Source organism: Asterias amurensis, chromosome 17 (genome assembly GCF_032118995.1).
Source record: "Asterias amurensis chromosome 17, ASM3211899v1".
NCBI lineage: Eukaryota > Metazoa > Echinodermata > Asteroidea > Forcipulatida > Asteriidae > Asterias > Asterias amurensis.
In genome coordinates this window covers 16,733,617-16,758,429 of record NC_092664.1, presented here as the reverse complement: position 1 = coordinate 16,758,429, position 24,813 = coordinate 16,733,617, and the positions used below count along the sequence as shown (strand labels likewise).

Below are 24,813 nucleotides of genomic sequence, written 5' to 3'. Positions count from 1 at the left end.
TGGAATGTATTTGCAACTTCACGCACGGCTCGATCCATTGTGTTGAATCATGTAGGTTAGAAATGGTCTCGATGGTTGGGCAAACTTCACAGCTTCTCGGTCTCTTCAAAGGACGTGTATTTTTATAAGTAGTTGACACTTCTGGAATGTTTGAGGTTTATTAGTGCGTGATATGATACCCCATGAACGAAAATCCAGAGTAGTTTCATTCTCAAATTGTTACGAATGTCAACATTTTTGCACACCATGGAAAAATGATCCCCACTCATTCACACTATAGGAAGGTAACACCTTTGACCTCGCTTCCATTTCATAAGGAGAATTGCAGTCAACGTATATTCAAACGCGTGGGGGAATAAATGTATTGGATTCAGTTGAGGCATGACTTCAAATATTTCACACAAACACCATAGATTAAAATAGCACAAAATAATGACGATATAATTTGATACAAATTATACACTTGTTAAAAAATTATTATTGACTGCAATTGATTGTGCAACAATGGTTTACTATCACATCATGCGACCCTCTCTAAACTGACGTCACATGCAACGAATTTCTGCCCAAAGGGCATTAGAATTGCCATTATGTTATGGTGCTTAGCACTGAAACATCTTGATGGAAGCAGAAACACAGTACCAACCAAAATACCTGGTTATGTTTAATATCGCCTGTGACTGTATCCCTGGTTTTGTTTTTGCTTAGCGTGATTTCCTTCTCAAAAACTAAATGAAATTGTACCTTGTCAGGTTAAAAAAAAACAAAAAACAAAAAAACCGCAAGCTCAGAACAGTCTATTACATCAATTAAGACCTTTTCGCAATTAATACCCATTGCGCAAATGCTTAATGTTAAATGAGGTGCATGCTGGTATAGCTAGGGATCAACATTGACCGCTATATAAGCTAGACCAGCATGCACCTCATTCAACGTCTACAGTGCACGTCCACCGAGTATTTGCGATAAGGTTTATCTGCTGCCACCTAGCGTTCCAACAACTCACATTCAATGTAATTAATTTGTTTGTGAACAAAATTAACCAATCGGACGAATCAAAGCCAATGTTAAACATGTCGAGAAAGTTTCAAAAGGTAAAATAATTTAGTATATCTCGCTCACAGAGCAAATAAAATACCAATGTATTAATAAGAATAAGAAACAAAATTAAAGTGAATAATATAAACCGTTTTTTGAAACAATTATAAACAAATATTTCCAGCATACCTGCCTTACAAAACAGTGTGTTTAAAGGCACTTGACACTGTTGGTAATTATTACTCAAAATAATTGTTAGCACAAAAAACTTACAAGGTAAAGAGCAATGGCTTATTTTTTATGTATAAAGCATTGTGAGAAACGGCTCCTGGTAGGCCTTATGTAGTTTTTGAGAAAGAGGTAATTTCTCACTCAAATATTAGGACTTAATTCTCGAAGCCTTTTTAAGCATCTGAAAACACACATTGGCAACATTGTTATCTCGCAACATCGATGACCGATTGAGTCCAAATTTGCACAGATTTGTTATTTAATATGTTTAATGCAAATTCATTCATAATTTTGTATGGTTTTCACAGTCTTTATACGCAAAGCTTGCCCCTAATCATGTGACGTAGCAACTGTCTCAATAGTCTGAGGAATTCAAATTTAAGCAGTACCTTGTGATCAAGCAAGTCAGTGTACCATACAAGAATTAACTGGGTTCTTTAAATTAGTGCAATTAACAAAAGTATACTTTAGCCTTTAAGACAACAGTCAATAAAAGCAGCATCCTCAGTAAATAATATTTTGAATATTAAACAAACCAAACCAAAGAGAGTGAAATGTGTATAACCAAAATTTTCTGCACATTGTGAACAGAATGATTTACTCTGGCCCTTTTCGAAACCACGGCTTTTAGCTCCAGATTCAGCTCAGACTAGCTTGGTCCGCGGTTGTCATGAAAATTACAGTGCTTTGCGTACGTGCTCAGGGCTTCGAACAAGAGGCCGGAGCCTGAAGCCGAATCCAAAGCCAAAGCCAATAACGACGTCCGCCGCCGCCATCTTTGATTTCAAAAAACCCACCACGGAAGTTATCCAGTTGAACTCGAATGTGATCCGAAACAAACTCGAAATAAATTGAGATCTGGGTCTCTGTCAAACAAATTAATCCGTTTTATGTCTGGCAAAAGACCCCTGTATAAAACGACGGTGTCATAGTGCACTGCACAAGTGAACTTTTTGTATTGGCAGAGAGTCGCTAGCATGCACTCTTCTTTGTTTTTCATCAAAGATGGCGACCAATGACGTCATGTGCACTCCATCTTTGAACCTACTTTTTAATCGGTGAAATGGTGGGTGAAGAATCGGGGGGGGGACAATAATATTGACTGATCTGTACATGGAAGAAATTCGCAGAATCGGTGGAAATTTGCATCGGGGTTAAAGAATATTAATGTTGGTTTTACCCATCCTACACTATACCGATGTGTGTAACCACTGTATAATTTATAGTCAGTACTTTCTTGAGCTCTATGAACAACAATATCACAGGCATATTACACGGGTGGGATTCGAACCCACGACCTTTGCAATAATTGTAAAGGTTGTACTATGTATACCCTTGGCGTTACCCAATAAATAAGGTCTTACAGTTTAAGTGTTTTGCGTAGAAAGTTTTCTCATTAAGAAGACCACTGCAGATCAACACCCATGAGCAGAGCTAACGCCTTATTGTAAGGCCGGTAATAATCCTTGAGTTTCTCCAAAACGGCGTCTTGTATTTCCGGATGAGGGCGCCCTTTCGACGCGCTCATGCAATTGTTTGGTATCGGCTTTGTAAGACAGAAGAAACCCTTCTGCACGTCGAAGTAGAAATGTTCTCTGGTGAAGTAATCCCCGATGCCTAGAAAGCTCTCTACTTTCTTGACGGTGGGGTAAGGATCATTTATAAAGGCCTCTCCATCCAGCGCAAGTATCTGCTCTTTCTTAAAGTACTTTAGATACCTCCGTATGTCTCTGACGTAGACACCCTTAGCGATAAGCTGATTGGACGACTTGATCTCACCGTCTGAGTTTAAGATCGACTTCTCAAAGGTATCAGCCATGAAATAGCCGCTGTTCTTTGTGCATCCATTAATAAGGTCAAGGAGTTCCATGCCAGTGGCGTTTGAGGACAGTAAATATGGGCACTTCTTGGCAATGGTGACTTGTAAGTGCACAAAGTCTGACACGGCTCTCTCAATGGGATCCCGCATGATAATTATCAACTTGACGTTCGGTAGCGTCTTGCTTATCAGCAAAGGGGTTTTAGGGTAATGGTAGTAAGCCGGGGTCTTCTCCATTGAGATCTGCTCTGGCGTCGAGTAGGTCATCTGGCTTCTGTAATACTCCAACCCTTTTTTGAATTCAGTGCTCGACGTGAAAAACTTCAACTCTTTAGGGGTGAACGCGATATCCGGATGGTAGCTAACAAAGTTTTTTAAAGTGGTGGTGCCGCCCTTTTTTACGCCAAATATCATAGCGTCTGGTAGTCTTTTTTCGCAGCCTTTCTCTTTAAGGGCATAGTCTGGAAACACTTCTGCAATTCCTTTCTCGATAGGTGTATAACTGTAGCAGCATTTAGCGCATTGCTCATTGACTGCCTTTCGAGGTATTGCTGTGGCATTTGTTTGATTGGCGTATGAAGCATTGCTCGCGTTATGTGGCTCAATATCAGAGTATGCTTGTTCTGGTAACGTCACATCCCCGTGGAGCCAATTCAGATCCTGCGTAGCGACCTCTATCGGCGAAGTGCGTTTAGCTCCTGTAATGTTCTGCAAAAAGGTAATGACGTTTTCAGTGTACAAATTGATGACGTCATTCTTACCCTTAGGCGAAACTGGAATTGGCTTGTACCTGGCGCCGGACTCCAACGATTTGTGTATTTTGTACAACCCTTGCGGCCGCTGTCCCCCGAGCATAATTAATCCTAACGTTAAGGTCACGGCTACCAGACTAAATGAAAACAGTCTTTTCCGTGAGCGGAAAATGCCACTCCTCGACAAAATGCTTGTGCTATCCATATCGTATGTCCAGTCACAGCCTCTTAGCACATCCAATAGAATCAGGAACAATGTTTTTAATCCAAGTCACCTACTCCACTCGAAACACATGTCAACAAAAACAGATTTTAGAAGATCCGGACTCTACTTGGCTTCACCACAGGTGTACTGCTACAATCAACCTCGTTCTCACGTGCATTGATGTTGACGTTTACAGCACCACACGGTACATGAATCACATCCATCCCATCCTTCTGACGTGGTTCAAGTTCAACAGCTCATCGTTTCTGTTCTAGAAAGGATGGCAGGAGAGGAGAAGGGACGTGGCGACAGACAGACAAGTGGGTGTGGAACAAGAGGTTGAAGAGAACGGAGGGGAATGATAAAAACGAAGACATAATTAGTATACAATCGAGATAGAAACAGAAAAAGTACAGAAACTGCTTACGCGAAATGTAAAAAAGAAGACCGTATATCTTAACCAATCTGCAGGGAATGTGTTCATTGTTGGTTGCTTTTACTCTTAGCCTGTGTTACCAGACATTGGTATTAGCGCTGGGGTGAGGCAAGCACGGGCAAAGACATAATTATATTGGGGTTTTTAATGTATGGAACTATCACTTGTGCATTTGGTTGTTTCTTGTTGATGTTGTTGTAGTGGTTTTTGTTTAAAGGTAATTATTCCACAAAGTCACCAATTAATTACAACAAAATATTCACATTTTAATGTTCACATTGTCTTCTGACATTTTATGGAGAATGCCTCATGTTTATAGCCACGTTGCTACATAAATCGCAGTTGGTTTGTTCTTAGCTCTATGGTTGCTCCGAGCTGCCTGTAAAATGGCCTCGTGTCACCAGGGCCTCGTGTTACTGCCATTTCAGCAGAAAATATCGCTTAAAGGAGCTGCGCCAGGTACCTCATTTGATGCGTAGCTAAGAAGTTTGCTAGGCATCATTTTCTGCTTTACAACTTAAAGAAATTGGACCCTGTAATGTTGCTGTAAGCCTACATAAAAATGAATGAACTCCCAGTTCATGTAATTCCATATAAAGCCACAACAGGCAGCCTGCTTTGAGAATTAGAAATTGAATTTAAATTAAAATTGACAAATTTCAGGTGACCCGAAGGTCAAATTACTCAGTCACTACATAAGTTAAAAATAAATATGACTTATCAAATGTTTAAAAAATATATACACCTATAAATTTCTAAAGAAAACTACACGTTACTTTAGAGGGAGCCATTTTTCACCGTGTTTTATACCATCAACAGCTCTTCATTGCTCGTGACCAGGTGAGTTTTTCTTCTAACAATTATCTTAAGTAATTACCAATAGTTTCCAGTGCCGTTGACCATTACTCTATGCTTTAACTATACCCTGTGTGCACGTACAAGGACTAAACTCACAAACGGTCTATTGCTAGACCAAGAGCTTGACATGGTAATGTTATGGTACAGAGATAAGTTAATCCTTAGGGGGAGGGGTCACTGATTCCTGAACCTTTTTACCCCACATGCCAAGAAACAAATTTCCATTTTTAGTGCTGCCAGGAAATTGCTTCTTGTCAGGGGCTATGGTTGAAGCTTCCCAGTGGGAAGTGGGTCAGAACTTGAGGTATACTGTTACTATAGACAAACCAAAGACGTCACTTTAAATGATGTCTGATAGTTGACATTAAACATACCAAACCCCACCATACAGGCTTTAGAGTAAGTATACAATGAATTCTTTTGCGGAAAATTGATGTCAGGAGTAGAGAGGGAACTACTTTCCTCATGACCAAAACGTGGCTCAATTTTATAGAAATAGAAACAATGCTTTAAGGTTTTCTACTGAGCCAAAAAGAGCAGGATACCAGTTACATTTTGTACATAATGATATTGTAATTTGGCTGGTGACCTTATTCTGGTATAAGCACCTTTGTTGTGCTTAGCAACTTGTTATGCATGTCAAATGGACCTCGTATGATGAACAGACAACAATGCTAATACTGACCGTACAGTGCGGCGAATTGTATACAAGATTCCACATAGGGACCGAGGACAGTCCAAACATTGAGGTTCTACTTTCTTCAGACACGAAGTGCAATTTGTAAAATCCCACAACCATGCTTTTAAAATCATTTCTACCTCCCTGCTCAAACTAAGCAAGGTTCCATGCTAAAGGATTTAGGTGTAAGAAAAGGGCTAAGTGAAAGAAAGGCCCCACACATAATGCCACCGTTATTGGTATTACACGTGTTTGACCCGATGCCACCAGCCAAGTTGTTGCCCATCACACGTGTGCTGGTGATAACCCTTGGAGCAGGTACACTGTAAAAATAGACATGGACTAAACTCATGAAGGAATTTAATCCCATCAGGTTTTAATCCTATGGGAACTCAGTGATAACCCGAGCCTGGATCAACACAACCCGGGTCAATGTTGAGTGATACAGAATCAACATGGAAATACAACACGTACTCTCACAGTAGCCTACCCGTTGAAATTTCAAAAACAAAGAAGATGAATAAACGGACAGTTCGGAGAAAACACACAATGGTCTTCAGTCTTACATATTTACCACTTTTGCACGAACGTTTCCAAAAGGCTGTTTGTTTGCCTGCCTGCCCAACTGCTTCAAATTTGGGTTGCACGATATTTCGCACGGCACAAGCTCGCCCGATGCAGTAGAGATTCGCCATGCTCAAAACAACATTTATTTCAAGAGTTGTAAAAAATCACAGATGCCTAAATTTTTCTTCCGGACAAAAGTTGTCATGATCTAAACAAACCAATCATAAATTTAAGATTTGATGGTATTCTTCCATTGGGCCGCGTCCAAATCATGACTGGGGAAATCCAGGGTCTGTGGCTCTTTTGTAGATAAACACGTAAACAGGTTATGCCTACAGAAATTTTCCAGACCCCGCCAAAATAGACAGCCAATGGTAAAAACTTAAAGGAACACTATACAGAATTGGTAAAGAAAAATTGTCTAAGATCACAGATTAACATAAAACTTACACGGTCTAATGATGATAATAGAAGAAAACATCTCTTGAAATATTTATGTCTGATCACTCAGTGAGCGATTTATTCATTTTCTATTTTAAACGATGTCATGCAAAATGTGTAACCGTTTTTCACTATTTTCTCGTAAAACAGTTCAGATGGCTGATCGATCTCAAACTTCTACAGGTTTGTCAGTTTAAGTAGGTCTATTTGGTGGATTACATAAAGTGCTTACAATGCAAGCAAATGGTGTAAGCAAAACATAATTCTGTAATGTTCCTTTAACCATGGAGGTCCATGCTTTAACGCATACTCATGACCTGACGTTCCTAAAACTGACAAAATGACAAACGGCAAAGACAATTTATTACACGTCTCGACTGTTTCATGTCATCAAGACGTCAAACATTTGGCTCCAGACTAAACAAAGTCGGCATGTGCGTCGAATAAAACCACATCATCCATGTATACACACTGCATGAAATCCCATGGGCAAACGATAATGGGTGCATTGCAAAAACTAAGGTGTTAAATTAACGCCTTGGGTTGGTGTTGTCACCCTCAGATATCCATGAGAGAATCAAATCCCTAAACACCTCACCAGTCTCATCAAGGTTTACCACCCCATACGACCTGTGCCCAATTTCATAGCGCTGCTAAGCACAACAATTTGCTAAGCATGAAATGTCTTCCTTGATAAAAACAGGATTACCAACCAAATTTCCATTTGTTGCATATTGCTTGGTACTGGTATTTAGCTATTTCACGTGGACATTTTTTATGGTAATCTTTTTTTTAACAAGGAAGAAATTTTATACTTAGCAAATTTGTGTGCTAAGCAGCTCTTTGAAATTGGGCCCACAGTCTTTCACTTTGGTTCAGACAGTACACTCCTGTCAATTCTGAAGGTGCATTGTGCTGCTGGGGATCGTGTTTCTTCCGCACATGCCCCATACCTATGAAACTGTCTCCCTTAACCAATTCGGTCACTTAGTTTTCAGGAAACATCTAAAATCTTCCCTGCTCATTGATTGATTGCTACAGACCATTATAACGACTTGCCCACAGACCATTATAACGACTTGTCCAGACAACGACTTGGCACGAGTCAAGTTTGCACGAAGCCGTGACTCTGACTGTGAAGGTCGAGTTGACTGACCGGTGGTACACACGGCCACACGTTGTCATTGCTGAATATTACCAACAGATACAAATATTTCTTGCAGTTAAAAGTTGGCACCGAATCCGGAATAGGGTGTAATGACACGAAGTACCAAGTGACAACAATGACACGCCGTCATTTTCGACGAAAGAAACAGGTGAGAGTCTAGTTCCGAAGTAAAAAGAAAGAATCAAATATCAGGGTAAGATGTGTCATTCCAGCACGTGATTCATGCCCTTTCCATTTAGTTATAAATAAACACACCGACGGTCAACCAGTGAGCAAGTCACCGCCTAATGATGAAGTTCGATGGTCACGTTTTCACAAACACTCTAAATACTAAACACTTCATAATTTTATTTAGTCACAAGAGGTATATTGTAGCTAAGACCAATTTAAGTGGTGGTCTTTAAATCCAGTTTATTCCAAGGGCGAGCAGTTCAACAAGATTATTAATAGTTTTGGGCCATCATTGCTGAAGTGCAATCTGGGGGAAAGATGTGCTGGGCAAAACAGTGTGTCAATTTGCTAAGAGTATACTGGGTAAAATGAGTTAGTTCTGGACAGGACCGCTGTTTACTACCCACCGTGGCCAGTGGTCTGCTGACCAAAAGCACCCAAGGACAAATCAGAACCCCATCCAGAGGTCCTGCTGGAAAGTTTATTGCTGAAGTCCCATTAACAAATCAAACCACTTCACAAGTCAAAATTACAGGTCACGTGCTTAAATTACAACGTTGGTAGAAAACCTTACAATCTGGACCAGTGAAAAAATGGTGGACCAATAACAGTAATGAATGTTCATTGCGCATGGCACCAGACTATTATTTCGTCCAGCCTCAGTTTGGTTACAATGAGTTGGAATAGAGTAAAATCAAGATGACGGCCCATAGTCTTGGTTCCAACTTCCAAGACGTTCACATGCAGCAAGCTAGCGCGCCGAATCGCCCATGGAGCTCTTAATTCTTTGATCGATTTCTTACTTAAGGCAATCGCCAACCGAAAAGCGTGCCCTCTTCTATGTCAGGTAATCGCTTTACGTTGCGTTACGTTACGTTTCGCTACGTTACGTTACGTTACGTTACGCTACGGTACGAGTATGATGTAGTGGCCTACAAGTGTATAATCTGTGACACTGAACTGTACAATACGAAATAAATCCGTAGTGTTAGCTACACGCAAGGTTTACTATATCTTAAGATCGGGTTTGGAGCAGTCGGCTTGGGGCGAGTTGGGAAGAGTGGGATGAAAAGATTAGATACAGTGGAGGTTTGTAAGTAGCAGGTGTTTTGACTGAAGGAGGAGAGGATGGGTGCAGTATTTGGGTTGAAATGCTTTGGATTTGTGGGTTAACTGGCGAGGCTGTGGTATTCTTATGGGAAAAGTTGTGGGTAGACGATGTTTGGTGTGTGGTGCGTTGGCTTTAAGGAATGTCAGGGAGTGTTTTGGTGTGCACTTGTTTTTAACCAAAAATGTACGTGAGAACAAGCAGCTTAAAGGGGCACTGTGGTTATGATTAAAGCAGATGTATACATGGAAATACTTTTATGAACTCTCACCGGAACATCTGACATCACACTTTGAGACTCGTGGATATAACGCCAGATTGAACCAGGGTTCAGCGCCTGGTGGGATTCTGCCAGATGTATCTTTGAAACATAATAATTTCATGGAGATTCGCTGTCAATTCACACGCACATGTACTTGCATATGATTACACAAGATCGCATGCATGTATGTTAACTACAACAAAATATTACAATATTGTACGCTGCAGGCTGACCAAAAAAAATCACCTCGGACCAATCATAACGTATGGAAAACTAAAGGTCACTGCATGTTTATCCAATGAAGACATCATACACTATGAAATTATTGGACGTATTGACCAGAGAGCCAGCTCTGCATTGCTCGTTACCAAGTATAGGTTTGTAAGCGTCAAATATGTTGAGTAATCACCAATAGTGTCCACTACCTTTAAACGATTCCCGGCAACTTTGAAAACATAGCCAAGAATCAACAACTCAACAAATAATAATTATTGTGATCCAGGCAGCGCCATCTTAGAATAAGTACAACACCCGTCCCGTTCGAACCGTTGGACTAGTATAGCCGTTCTGGAATGTTCGCTCTGATTGAATTAGAGTTGTGGGTCCACATGTATTACGGTATGTGGGATTCTATAATGAACATCACAGCAGAAATCTAGACATATAGGCCAATACATGAATTTTTATGCATACAACAGTTACCCGTAACCTTTGTCTACAAATAGGGTAACAGTTCTCGAGGGCCTTTCTGTTTTAATAAGGCTTCTTTCTAACAGGCAGGATTATACTACACACTGGTAATTCCCCTATATATAAGTATATCTATATAGGCAACACGAAGAAGGTCCGGATTGGATCGAAAGCTAAGGCCATCTACCCTATTCATTATATATAGGCAACACGCATATAGAATCCTATAAGATTTAAAGATTGTGTTACTTTGTTGTTCCTATAAGTTTCTTGATTGAAGGTTTTTTTAATATGAGAATCATTCCTTAATTGTGTTACAAATCATTTCAATCATGATAAAAATAACAGCTGCGAGAGGTGCCCTCTCCAAAAAGTTAAAATTTTATATGTTTTCTTGTATTTATGTATCGTGTATATAACCATGCTCCTTTCTCTTGCTCATTTGCAAACATGTGATGTGACATGGTCTGTAAGAATGAAGAGCTTTACCTATTAATATAGAATAGTGAGCATCATGGTTAACGGCTAACAATGGTAAGACCTAATACACACAATGTTCCGACACCCCCAGTGTATTTTCTTCCTGATCCGAAACCTATAACCCAACCATGTTCCATCTATTTTCCTAATCCTGATCCTAATCCTATCTATGTTCCGACTACCTCCGAATCCTAACCCTACTAACCATAATCCTAACCCTACATAACCATGCTCCTACTTTACACCCTCGGATGTTTTTAACACAGGGGTGTCGGAAGAGCAGTCACCCATAAACCAAGTAGCATTTTCTCAAAATGTCTATTACACAAACAAACAAAAACCGAAAAAGCATCCCTTTTTGGGTGTTCAGTTTTGATCCTCCTTTTTAAGATCTCAGAGTAATAAGCACGATGGCAGAAGTACTTGAGAGTCGATAAATACTAAACCAAGCACAGGTTTGGTTATTTATCTACCTTAAAAACATCGAGTTGACTTGTTATTCCACAACAAATAGTGCAGCTGTTTCAAGTTATCTAAATACAGAATCGTGTCATTGAAACTTACAAAATAGGAAGTATCACTTTACATTACAAAGTGGCAATCTTCAAGTGAAGTAGGTCTATCTCCAAACTTCTACACAATGTATGTCTTCGATGTATGTCACATGGGTTGACACTACACACTTTTTCCAAACTATAGACACACAACGTGGCAACTCCCATACACAGGCATGGCGCATAGAGCACGGACACAGAGCTAGTGATACATGCATGTCAAGTTGAACACAATCCGCCATTTTTGTACATGAACTCCCAACTTCTAGTATACAGCCAGAAGTTGAACACTTGAAAAGTGTCGTGTGTTTACACTACACGTTTGTCTTTCAAACCATAAACTAACTGAAGAGGTAAAGGCAACGGCAGATTTCAAGTGACAACACATACTCACTAGCTCCATGATCACAAGCATGTTGTCAAGTTGAACAACAACCCACCATCTTTATACAAGAATTCACAAGTACACAGCCCGTCCGGCCCAGTTATCTTTGCATTGACAAAAGAGGTAACGACAGTAACGCATCAAGTGCCAAGCACATACTCATACCATGTGAGTATGTGCTTAGCACTTTGCGTGTTATTCTCCATGCTCAACGTCAAGTTGGACACCTGCCAGTATATCTTTAAACATACTATGCTTCGAACTTCTACTACTCGGAACCTACTGGCCCAGATTGGGAAGTGCCGTGTGATTTGATCAAACATAACAAAAGACAATAACACACAATGTGGCAACACAATATTATACTCACACATCTCCATGCTCACCGCAAGTTGAACACTAAAATAATCAAAACAATTTTGTGCATGTTATTGTACACCCAACTTCTACCTAGTCATGACATAACCTACTGGCCCAGTTCTCTGTGCATTGACAAGTGTCGTGTGTCTACTACACATTGTCTTTCAAATCAAACTAAACAGAAAAGGTTATTAAAGCAATAACAAACTTTAAGTTGCAACACATACTCACATATCCATGCTCACGTGCATGTCAAATTTAACACCAGTGAGTCCACCATCTTTGTGAATAATTTTACTCCCAACTTCAAGTACACAGAGCCTATAGCTGGCCCAGTTCTCGGCATTGTCAAGTGTTGTGTGTTTACACTTTCCATAATAGTGGGTTCAGCCGTGACAATCTGCCATTCCCTCACACACATCCCCCATTCATGGTACCGTTACGTCGGCAATACTTTACAAGTACAAGTGCACGCTGTGCAGCCGATCCTCGTAAACCCAAGATCGTTAGGGTGCTGCTTCATGAGGTCAAGGGCACATGCAAGTTTATTGATTGATTACCGCCATTCAACCCCTGAGAAGAACCATGAACATGAACCAAAACTGTGCTAGTTCACTTGGCGCAGTGTTTCCGCCTCTCCCCATGAGTGGTCCACGTCCTACACTGTGACAATACGGCCGGTGCGTGTGGATCTCTTCTAACCCCGATTCTCTGATGCTCAAAAACAAAAGAGGCACTTTACTATCTTTAATCCAGACGTTTGTGTAAAATAGATATCTCTTCTCCGGTAATTTGTGGCTCAGACAGTAATAGTGTTGCGGTATAGGCAACACGTGAACAAAATGAAAGTCGCACAAACCAAAAAGCTACTCTATGCAGTGAAAACATGGACGTGCATAATAGAGCTATAGTATAAGGTATCCCAGATGTGCTTAGTGAGTCATGGTTTTCAACGAATATTCTCACTATTCCTTGCATAGGCAATAACAGTACAATACCAAGATATATGTACATTGGGTATGATGCTAGACTTGGTTTGGGGATAGAATTAAAGTTTGATACATCTCGACGATTTTTCAATAACAATCAAACATTAAGACTGGGTTGCTCTAAAAATCAAAGAAGTGGTGGCAGACTTTCAAAAATGGATTTCGTTAAAACTTTGCACAAGTGAAGGCCATCAACCAAAATGTAAAAATAAAGCATAAGTTTTGCATTTACACCTTCGTTGCCATGGCAACGGTCAAAAGTAGAAAATTACCATATTTCACCTAATTTAGCTCTTTTCATGAGTAAAAATTACCCAAAGTTGAGGGCTCCACTGTGTAAAAACCAAATAGTGGACCTACCTCTCAGCTGGATATGATAAATATCCATCCTTAATCTTTCCAAAAATGCGTTTGACAAAAGTACAGTTAATTGTGAATGGAAGATTCCATTATTTCAAAAAGGGGTGTTTTGAGGAAAAGTCAATTAGGGAAATACAGGGGGTTGCTAAAATTGTCAGAAGTCCCAAAGTGGTATATTTGCTTCCAGGCATGAAAGATAAGATACTAGTCTGTATGAATTTAAAAAAAAAAGTTTTGGTATTTGTTGTACTGGGGAGCAGCGCTGCCATAAACTTCGTCCTTTTTTGGAAAAAAATGTGTTTATTTTCAAATTGTATAACAAAAAAATGTGAATTTTTGTATTAATAGATTTTGTTTACTCTTTGCACATGTTAATTCCTTCAACCAAAGTGTAAAAAGAAAGCATAGTTTTTGCATTGCACTTTGGTTGCCATGACAACGGTTAAAAATAAGAAATCTGCCATATTTCACCTAATTTAGCTCTTTTCTGAAAATTACCCAAAGTTGAAGGCTTCACTGTTAAAGACCAAATATATTACCTGCCTTTCAACTGAATATGGTAAATATACACCCTTGGTCTTTCCAAAAGTGCACCTGACACAGGTACAGTCAATTGTGAATGGAATAATCCATTATTTTCAAAAAGGGGTGTTTTGAACAAAGTTCAATTTGGGAAATAGAGGGGGTTGCTAAGTTTGTCAGAAGTCCGAAAGTAGCATATTTAGGAAAGTTGGGCCACCAGGCTTGAAAGATAAGATACTGGTCTGTAGGAATTTCAAATAAATATTTTGGTATTTGTTGAACTGGGGAGCAGTGTTGCCAGAAGCTTCGTGCTTTTTGGCGATTGTATAGATTTAAAGCTATAAAATAATGCTCTTTTTATGACATTCTACATGCTTAACAATGATGAAGACTGACAAAATATCAGGACAAAATATAATAAAGCATCTTATGACAACATAACTCCCAGTTGTATAAACAGGCATCACATAATTAAAAAAGAAAGTTTTTGTATTTTTGAACTGTGGAGCAGTGTTGCCAGAAACTTCATGCCTTTAAAAAAAAAGGGTGTATTTTGCAAATTTCATAATCATATGAAAAAATAATGCTCTCTAATTACTTTTTACATGCTGAACAATGATGTTGATTGAAAGCAACTTACAAGTATAAAAATGTAACTCTCAATTGTATAAAGATGCATCACAAAGAGATTCTGTGGTATGTTTGTGGTCATTTACGTTTGGCTATAGCAGCTATACAATCTTAAACAAAATGTTCAATTTTCTTGACAAAATGGACGTTCACAGCTCTTCGTTTGAACATAAAAAATGTCTAACACGTCCTTAACACTGCACAGAGGCATCACATAATCAGTGACTGCGTGTACAATTAATGGTTACGTAAATCAATTAATTTCCAAGTTCCCTAATGGAACATAGCCGGATAACACTATTACCAGCCGAATTAGCTTGGGGTGAGTCTTCGAACTATACATTGTATACAGTTATATTTTTTATACTTGTAAGCTGCTTTGCTTTTTTTTTTTCAATCAACATCATTGTTCAGCATGTAAGAAATGCCAATAAAGAGAATTAGTTTTTTTTTTTCTTCAAATTTTACCATGTTGAGGCAGTGTCACTACATGATACAGTTGTCTATTTGTGCTCCCCAGACATGAAAACACAAATAATCGCCCAATCACAACCGAAATGGCAAATATTCCCTAAAGGTGACTGAAGACAGCACAAACTTTCCTACTATTAATGATGCGCAATGGAAATTTTAAAAAGGGACTTTCAACAAAGGAGGCGCTTTGTAATGCATTGTCAACAAAATTTGATATGCTTGGGGGCTGGGCATGCACGGGAGGGGGGGGGGGTAGTATAAAATCCCAAACTTAGAGGTCATTAAAAATATTCTTGATCAATGTTGGGTAGTCCACAAGGCTACAGGGTGCTCATGAAAGATGCCGGATTGATGGAAGACTTAAAAGTATTATTTTATTAATGTTATTTATTCAATCTGAAAAAAACAAGTTAAAATGCTTTTTTTTTAGGCAGTACTGTTACAACAGGATACAATTGCCCAAGTTTTTCTCAAAAGTTTTTCTCAAAGGACCAATGTTGGCCCGAAATACAACCGAAAGAAAAACATTCTGAGACCCTTGGCAAATTGTCATTTTGAGGGCCAAAAATAGGGTAAAAATGTTGATTTTGCAAATTTCTAAAAACATGCGCTAATGATGTTCTAAAAATAGCATTAGGGTAAAAGTTAAAGCAATAATTTTTTTGTCTCAAGTTAAGCATAGGACGACTCAATGTATTGATGTGAAAGGTTTTTCTGAAAAAAAGAATGCACATTGGCTGGGTGGAGTTGCAAATATATGCTAAAATACAGTTTTTTAGACCCAAAAATTGGCCAAAAATAGCCAAAACACAAATGAACTGTTACCATGGCAATGGGCTATATAGTGATTTCAAAAGTTTAGTTTATTTGAATGCACCTCAAGTCCCTTCCACCCATCAGGTTAAAAAAAAAAAAAAATCCTGATGTTTTTACCCAATAATAAATATAATGTATAATTTTTTGCCATTTGTTGCGTTTTTGCCCTGACAAAGTGCTAACTTTCCGGCAAAACTGTGTTCGCGAACTTAAAATACCAAAACATTTTATTGCATTTTTACGTAGGTTGGTACCTTATCTTCCAACTATAAAAGTGTCATAATCAACAAAGTGCCACTTTCGGACTTATGGCCCCATTCGATACCCCTATTTTTCGCTATAAGAAAATATGACAAAAACACCCCTATTTGAAATAGTGGTTTGATCCAAAGTTGATCGCACACTTAATTTTTAAAAACATTTTCTGAAAGAGTAAACATGGTTGTGCAACATGTGTGAAAGAAAAACTTCAACGTTTTCCCATTTAGACGTACCAGTGCTTTCAATTTACCTATACTTTAACTCTTAAAAAGGTAAAAACTTGGAAAATTTGCTGTAACCATGGCAACCAATGTCTGATATAACTTTTTTTTCGATTTTTGTGTATTGTGTACCCATACCTACTCATACATGGAGTTTTGCCAAAATCCATTTTTTGAAGTCTGCCAACATTTTAAAAATATCTTTGATTTTTACAGCAACCCAGGCTTAAACTTTCAATAGCATATTTTTACCTTAATGTGACTACTACAGGTTTGTTATATAGCGACCCAACCCCGTGGAATAGCCTTCCTCATAGAATGATCTGGCACGGCTCACTCAAAAAAGCTATACAAAAATAACAAATAGAGCATAAATTATCCTGTTTTTCAAACGTCCAACTAAATATGGCCTTTGTTATTTGCTTTTTCTTTTGTAGCGCCAAGGGCACTTTTTATTGGGTGGATGTGTTCGGATTATTAGTGACTGTTCACAATCACTGTTATTACGTTCCCAATGGGAGACTTTTGAACACTAGGTGGCAGCAGACTTACCAGGTAAATTTCCATAGTTTACGTAGTTCTGAGCATGCTCACATTACAGAGAACAATGGATTTTACATGGTAAGTCTGCTGCCACCAAGCGTCCCAAAAGTCTCCCATTGGTTTGCGGTAACACCATAATGGTCATACTTTGCTGTGTATGTTCTTTTGAACTTTTGTCTTGCTATTTTAGTGTACTGACGCGGAGTACATTTTTAGAATTCGGGACATTTCTCATTAAAACGAATTGCCCTGCTTATTAACTACTACCCGGCCGGAAGGTTGGAAGCCGGGACTACCACTTTCGTGATACCACCACACAGCCATGTAGTGCACACGGTAATACCGCAAACCAAAAATACATGAAACCTCACCACGCATGAGCTTAAAGGAACACGTTGCCTTGGATCGGTCGAGTTGGTCTTTGAAAAGCGTTTGTAACCGTTTTCTATAAAATGCATATGGGTAGAAAGATGTTGTAAAAGTAGAATACAATGATCCACACAAACATGCCTCGAAATTGCGTGGTTTTCCTTTTACCTCGTCGACTAACACGTCGGCCATTTATGGGGGTCAAAATTTTGACTCCCATAAATGGCCGACCATGTTAGTTCGCACAGCAGAAGGAAAACCACGCAATTTCGAGGCAAACTTGTGTGGATCATTGTATTCTACTTTTATAACATCTTTCCAACCATATGCATTTTATAAAAAACGGTTACAAACGCTTTTGTTTTGACCAACTCGTCCGATCCAAGGCAACGTGTTCCTTTAAAGGAAATGCAGTACATGTTTGGTAATTGTCAAACACAAGTCTTCTCACTTGGTGTATCCCATGAAGTGCATAAAATAACAACATGTGAAAACTTGGGCTCAATCGGTCATCGAAGTTGCGAGAAAATGATGAAAGAAAAAACACACCAAGTCAGTTTTTAAGTTAATATTTGTTTTGAGTAATTGCCAAACGTGTACCTTCCCTTTAAAAAAGAATCATGATCATAGAATCATATTATTTCTTTAAAACAATGAACCTGTAAAAGGGCGTCAGTGAAAGAGCTTGATGTAGGGCTCAAAGTGGCACTGTCTGTAACAATGTATTTTCAAACTTTGTGGTGAATTTGGTGGAAACAAGATAACCAATCAAGGAGGTATTATTTAATTGAGAGTTTTCAGAAAATATTGAATCAGAATTTGGTAAAAACACTTCTGATAACACGAATGAGTATTTTACTAAAATTAGGCGGTCCATCAGGCCTATAAGTCTGCAAGAATCAAAATGGATTCTCGCTGAAAAGTGCCGTATATACCGTCCATGCCAACCAGCTCGGTTTGTTTATCAACAATGGAAAGGTCTTGAGTCTTGAGTAAATTAATCCCTAAACAGCTCACGTAGGAAGCTAAACTGGGATGGTGCGTTGGTGGCGCCATTGGTCGCGGTGCAAGGTGCGGAGAGAAATAAATAAAAAGGAAACGAAATAACCATCCACATAACATCATGCGATCGCAGGAAACATTAGTGCAGTCACACACATGAGCCCTATATACCTCTTACCTAAAAACAACAGCACTTCGGGAAAGACTACATTTTATGAAAGATAAAACATGATTCAAACATTGCAATATAAGAGAAAGCTCGGAAGACCCCTTACTCCTTTTGTTAAAACCGGAAGCAGTTAATAACTTCCAAATGGACTGTGTCAACAATACATATGGCAGACAACTGTTGAACTTTTCACGATGGTTGAAGGGTGGATTTATTTTATGTCACTATACATGATTGTTGATTAGTAACTGAGAGAAAAACAAAATAACTTGGTATGTTTCCGAAGAGATTAGGCCAAATAATATATAAAAACTGTTTGGCGTCCCTGCCCACTTCCTTATTAGAGGACGCCGCCTTTATTTATTTATTTTTTTTTTAAAGTCCTCCTCCTTGCTCTTTTTTCAAAATGAGGATGACGCTAAACATTTCTTTTAAGTTGGCCTCATATGGTTGATGAGTATTCATGGCTAATCCATGGCCTTTGACTCATGTAAACTGTCATTAGCTTTGACCGTGGAGTTTGCACGCTTTTGGATTTCATCAACGTGCTAAAGTGTTTATCTCAGAAAAATCAAAGAGGAACAAAATCACCCTCCGAGGTCATTGGCACAATCATTGGCGGTTGCTTTGGGACGTGACACGTTTGGTAAATTAATTTCAAAGACCAGGGCCCAATTTCATGACTCTGCTTACCGCCGAATTCTGCGCTAACGATGACGATTCCCTGCTTACGTGCAAGCGTTGAATTTCTGCGCTAGCCTTGTAAGCGTAGAATGCCTAGCAACGTGGAGTACGCACGCGCAGAATCTAAAATTCACCGCTAACCCGTGAAATACGCTTGCCGTAAGCACATAATTCCCTGCTTCCGTAAGCGCAGATTCTGTGCTTACGGTAAGCAGAGCCATGAAATTGGGCCATATACTCTCATTTTGGTGTATCCTAATTTATGCATAAATTTAAATGACAAAACCACAACTGATAAGCACAATATTGACAGCATAAGCACCGTGCAAAGCACAATGATATTGATTTTGCAACCCTCTCTCTCCTGGGCCGAATTTCATAGAGCTGCTTAAGCACAAAATTTTGCTTAAGCAACCAAATCCTTGCTTAGTAAAATCAGATTACCGGCCAAGACTCCACTCAATTGTTATGCTGAGTGAACAACAGCTAAGTACCAGTCACAAGCAATGTATATGGCATGACATTTTGGCCAGTAACATGTAAAAAATAAGCGAGCTATGTTCATGCTGAAGCAAAGTTTTTGCTTAAGCAGCTCTATGAAATTGGCCACAGGACAGCAGCAATGCTTAGGAGAGTACAACCATACAAGATTCAAGAACAAAAGATGTCTCCACTGGGATGCTAAAAATAGAATGGCTGTACTGTACAGTTTGTGACGTCATCCTAAATATACCACAATTTCCTTAAGGGGAGCACCCAGGCCTTTAGAATTCCCCTATGTGGATCTTTTGTTTTCACTTGTTTGATTTATCCTTGGTCTATATCTCCATAAGGTAACCAAACTGAGCCCAAAGACACCTGCAACATGGCATTACATTGTATCAACGCAGTAGTACAGCTGTGTGACGTCAGTACCTAGTTGATGGGGCTGTGTATATATATAATGACTCTGGGTGTACACTCATCGTGTGTCTTTCCGTTCATTAAGATTTACTGATTAGCACCAACAGGAAAAAAAACACTTCAATTTGCCCGCAGCCTAAATCATCATCATGCTACTGATGGCCAGACAGATCGCTAGGTGACCTCCACATTAAGGTCAAACTACTGTCTTGGGACGACACGAAAGTTTGCGTACCACCAGTATGCTTTTTTATTTGTAAACTATTTATCTGGTATTATTAAGCACACGTCTTGAAACAAGGCCACTATGATTCTCTTCAACCATATGACCGCATGAAACATCAACCTGTACAACGTTCAAAGTTAGTCTTTACTCAAGGCTCTGTTTTAGTACTTTGATAATCTGCTGCAGAGCCAGCAATAAGATGTCATAACTATGTAAATCGAGGCAGCGCCCAGACAAGGACTTATTTAACTACACTGGTTCAAACGCGTACGCGAATCAAACAGTAACACACGAAGAAGATCAAATCCAAGACTACACACCAATCACTTGAAAAGCACAAACAGCTGTTGAGGTCAGGCTTGAGGTCAAGGCACTGTTCGCCCTTTCCCACCCACTTGCCTTTAAATAACCCACAGAGGTTCCCACCACCGACCCTGGACTAATCTGGGTCTGATTAATCTTCCAGCTAGTCCAGTTACATCCAACCCACTCCCAGAACAGGTGCTACATTTAAAGGATACCAAATGAAGGTGAAGTATACCTTTAATGTTTTGAAGCGTTCAATTGTTTCAATCCTATATAAATCAAATGTAGTTGATACAAATAAATTAACCTGTGCAATTTTCACTTCAAAGGGTGGTCGCGTGTGTGAGATATCGCCGAAACTCTAGAGCAGTTATGTACAAGCACGAAGAAAGATCAACTCCTATTTGTGCATTCTAAGAAGCGTTACCCGAGATGCGGCTCTCCCTCCGCGACAACAGACTGCTCTCACAAGATCACGGGTCCCCCGCAAAGCTGCTGGCCCTCTCGCGAGATAATTGCTGCCGCAACAGACAACGACTTGCAAAATTATATGCACCCCCACCATAATGTCAAAGCATAGTCTTTGTTTCAAGACGCCCCAGATTTGGAGTCAAGAATAGCGGCGACAATGTTGTTTTTTTCGTGACTACATCCTTTTCACGTCAAACTTAACTTGAGCATCTTGGAATTAAGACAAGCTTAAATCTGGATAACTAGGTTAAAGGTCGATAACTTTATGGGTCGGCAACATAATTCCGCAAATCTCAAGGGATCTGGGGTCGAATTGAAGGGCAGGCAAAGAAGACGCGTGTTTTAAAGGTGCAAGATGCTCTATGTAATAATCAAATTTTTTTGTAGTGATGTGAGCGTGATATGCAAATTTTACCCTGCTGGGGTGGGATCACACACAACCATCAGTTGTATGGCAAGGACATGGCCATTGAGACACTTTTGGACGCTGGTGGCAGCAGACATACCAAGTCAATTTCAATTGAGCACGTATAATGCGCGAGGGTGGTTTTGACTTTCAATAACCTTGCCACTGTGAAAAACAGTTCAGCCCAAATTTTCACAGGTTTGTTATTTTCAGCATGTCTTTGCATACACAATTGAATATACTGGTCTTTGAGACAATTCTATCAAAAGTAATAGGCCTATATGCACATTGACTTTAAACTGAGATTTCAGATTTCAGCATTCGACAGTGAGTCGCAATTGATGGCACCAACTACTACCTGCTGATCAGCCACAACTCACCAGGGAGTAATTAGAGATTCATATCCATTAAGAGCCAATTAATTTCGAGTCTGGAATGACAAGACGTAATTAAAAGATGATGTTTTAAAGGGAACGCCAGACTGAACATTTGTTTGGGAATTGAAGAAAAAAAACATTATACTAGAGCGGGAATTGAACCAACACCTACCGGTGTGGCAGGAGACTGTGTCCCCCTGAGATTTTGGTTGGTAAAACCTTCCGGCCTACGTGCATCGCGATAGTTGAGAGTGATAGTGAATAACAACGCATTGCAGCAAGAAACCAACCCTGCCTACTGGACCAAACTGCAAGGTATCACAATGTAATCATGTGTGGTATGTGACAGTAGTCAGAGCTCAGCTGCTGGTTTATGTCGCATGTAGCAGCTCAGCTGCTGGTTTATGTCGCATGTAGCCTTGAGGTTACGGCCCAACAGCGCGGTTACCAGGCGATCACATTCTTCCGCTCCGCAACATTACATTCTAGGGTTTTGAGAAAGAGAAAGACTAATACTATTGGTAATAGCTCATCACAAATTTTATACTATAAACTCTTTCCAAGATTACTGGTCTTTCACAATTATAATTAAACGTGTTCAAAAGTCTTTTTATCACATTGTGTTAACTATGTCATGCTTACCTTGACTCGTGTTTTATACAAGTTGTCTAATCCTAGATAAGATAGTCGATCTTGCAGTCGAAAAACCTTTTGTATCTGCACTTTTCTCTATCTCTGAGTCAGTCTTGCACTTGACCTCGTTGAAGGTAGTTTCCCACCATGTTCCAGGAAATGTTGAAGTTTAGGTCAACTATTTATGACATTTTCAGCTGTTGTTAGTGCCTGGGCTGGGGGGGGGGGGTGTCGAACGCGATTCTAACCACCTCCTTCCTCCATGTTCCACCATCAAGAAAACAACTTATGTTGCAATGAATGTCGTGCAAACAAAATGTGGAAAGGTGCGAGGAGTTCTAAAACAACATGGCGACTGACTCGGCCCAACCAATACAAACTCAAGAAACACCTCAGGATCTCCACTAAACCGGACAGCACGGTAAAGCACCATAGGGTTTATACCACCGAGCGAAGCCAAGCTGCTTTCTTCGTATATTAGTTCATAGTTCAATCTAAACTAAGAAGCCACAAATGAAACCCAATCTGTTTGTAGATCGTTGCCAAAGATTTAGTCCAGACTAGTATCCGTCATGGTGTGTGTGTCGGTGCTAGATTTGTCCACGTAATACCATCCACAACTAACCAGAAATAAAAGCATAATAGGCGATTTCAGTCTCGTTTACCGTTTTTCAAGTTACCACCGTATGTACAAGCGTGTACCAGCACGTAATAATATACATGACTGTACAGTACGTGTTACAAGTTCGCTCCAATTACAGCATGGTTCCGTGTACTACAACGCATTGTGAAACCACTAAAGTTTTATGAGGAACTAGACTTCAGTCCCGTCAAATAAGAAACTACGTTATTTCCTACATTTAAAGGGCAGGGTTAACCCTCAATAAAATAACAAGTGGATTGCAGAGATTGTTCCTGTTTACACTTTGAGGACATATACTTATTGATAGACAAGTTGATGTACCATATAGAGGAAGGAAATTACAGCGTTACTTCCTCTTTCGGCACTCGAGGGCACTCTTCTCAGTAAGTGTCAAGATTCATCTTTTTAGTTAGTTCGTTTGGACTTACACTGCTTGTTTATGCAGGCAAATAGACCACCTATAGACCACTTTATAGTTTTCCCCAATGGCCCTTTTCGATTCCAAGGAAATGGCTTTGGCTTCGGCGGCGTGGGCATCGGCTAGTTTTCGGCTTAGGATTGGGCTTAAAGGCAGTGGACACTATTGGTAATTACTCAAAATAATTATTAGCATAAAACCTCACTTGGTAACAAGTAATGGGGAGAGCTTTATAGTATAAAACATTGTGAGAAACGGCTCCCTCTGAAGTGACGTAGTTTTCGAGAAAGAAGTCATTTCCACGAATTTGATTTCGAGACCTCAATTTTAGAATTTGAGGTCTCGAAATCAAGCATCTGAAAGCACACAACTTCGTGTGACAAGGGTGTTTTTTCTTTCATAGTTATCTCGCAACTCTGACGACCAATCAAGCTCAAATTTTCACAGGTTTGTTATTTTAGGCATATGCTGAGATACACCAAGTGAGAAGACTGGTCTTTGACAATTACCAATAGTGTCCAGTGTCTTTAAGCTTTGACTCGGGCGTCGGCTTGGGCTCCAGCTCAGATCAGCTTGGGCTCGGCCAGTAACTTCAGTAAGGCTGATGGTTCCGAGATAATAATGCAGACGCCTCAACAGGCGCAAGTCCACCATCACTTGCAGTGGCTTCACCTTTGGCCTCGTCTTGGGGAAAAAAAGTGACGTAATCATGCATAAAATATTACTAGAGAGGCGCATTATTGCCATATAAAATAAAATAAATCCAATTGGTGTTTGAAATTCTAACTTGCTAGAAGATGTGCCCCAGTACAAACTGTTGGTATCATGTTGGGGATAATTCGTCCTGGGTAGACGTAATATATAACCGCTCCGTATTTTCGGCGATCTCAACAATGCGAATACCTTTTGAAATGAGACCTTCATATGTTATTCTATGATTAAAACAACCGAACGGTTCCGAAAACCAAAGGTATAAACTGGTAGGGCACTGGTGGGCAATAGTTGGTAGTTCTCAAAATAATGGTTTTAACCATTTATTATGTTAAAACATAAAAACTTACTTGGTAACGAGCAAAAGACCTGCAGTTAAAACATTGTGAGAAACAGCTTTATCTTAAGAAACGTATTTTTTGAGGAAGAGGTAACTTCTCACTCAAATATTGAAAGACTTCAACTGAAGCCTTTT

At 39.5% G+C, this 24,813-nt stretch overlaps 1 protein-coding gene across 3 annotated transcripts; it reads right to left on the bottom strand.

Annotated features, from left to right (window-relative positions):
- Positions 1–741: 741 nt before the first annotated feature.
- On the bottom strand, positions 742–23,202 carry LOC139949857 (heparan sulfate glucosamine 3-O-sulfotransferase 1-like). Of its 3 annotated transcripts, none has more exons than XM_071948409.1 (2): positions 22,576–23,202; positions 742–4,316 (listed from the first exon to the last, which is right to left on the bottom strand). In XM_071948409.1, the coding sequence occupies exon 2, from the start codon at positions 4,043–4,045 to the stop codon at positions 2,666–2,668; it is 1,380 nt and encodes a 459-aa protein (XP_071804510.1). In that variant the 5' UTR covers positions 4,046–4,316; positions 22,576–23,202; the 3' UTR covers positions 742–2,665. The 3 variants fall into 3 exon arrangements, with proteins under 3 accessions (XP_071804510.1, XP_071804512.1, XP_071804511.1); XM_071948411.1 differs by having other exon boundaries at positions 742–4,311; XM_071948410.1 differs by lacking the exon at positions 22,576–23,202 and adding an exon at positions 12,436–12,613 and having other exon boundaries at positions 742–4,311.
- Between the last annotated feature and the right edge of the window lie 1,611 nt (positions 23,203–24,813).

Coding starts and splice junctions, on each gene's coding strand:
- LOC139949857 (XM_071948409.1), bottom strand. CDS start 4,045: ATGGATAGCACAAGCATTTTGTCGAGGAGTGGCATTTTCCGCTCACGG.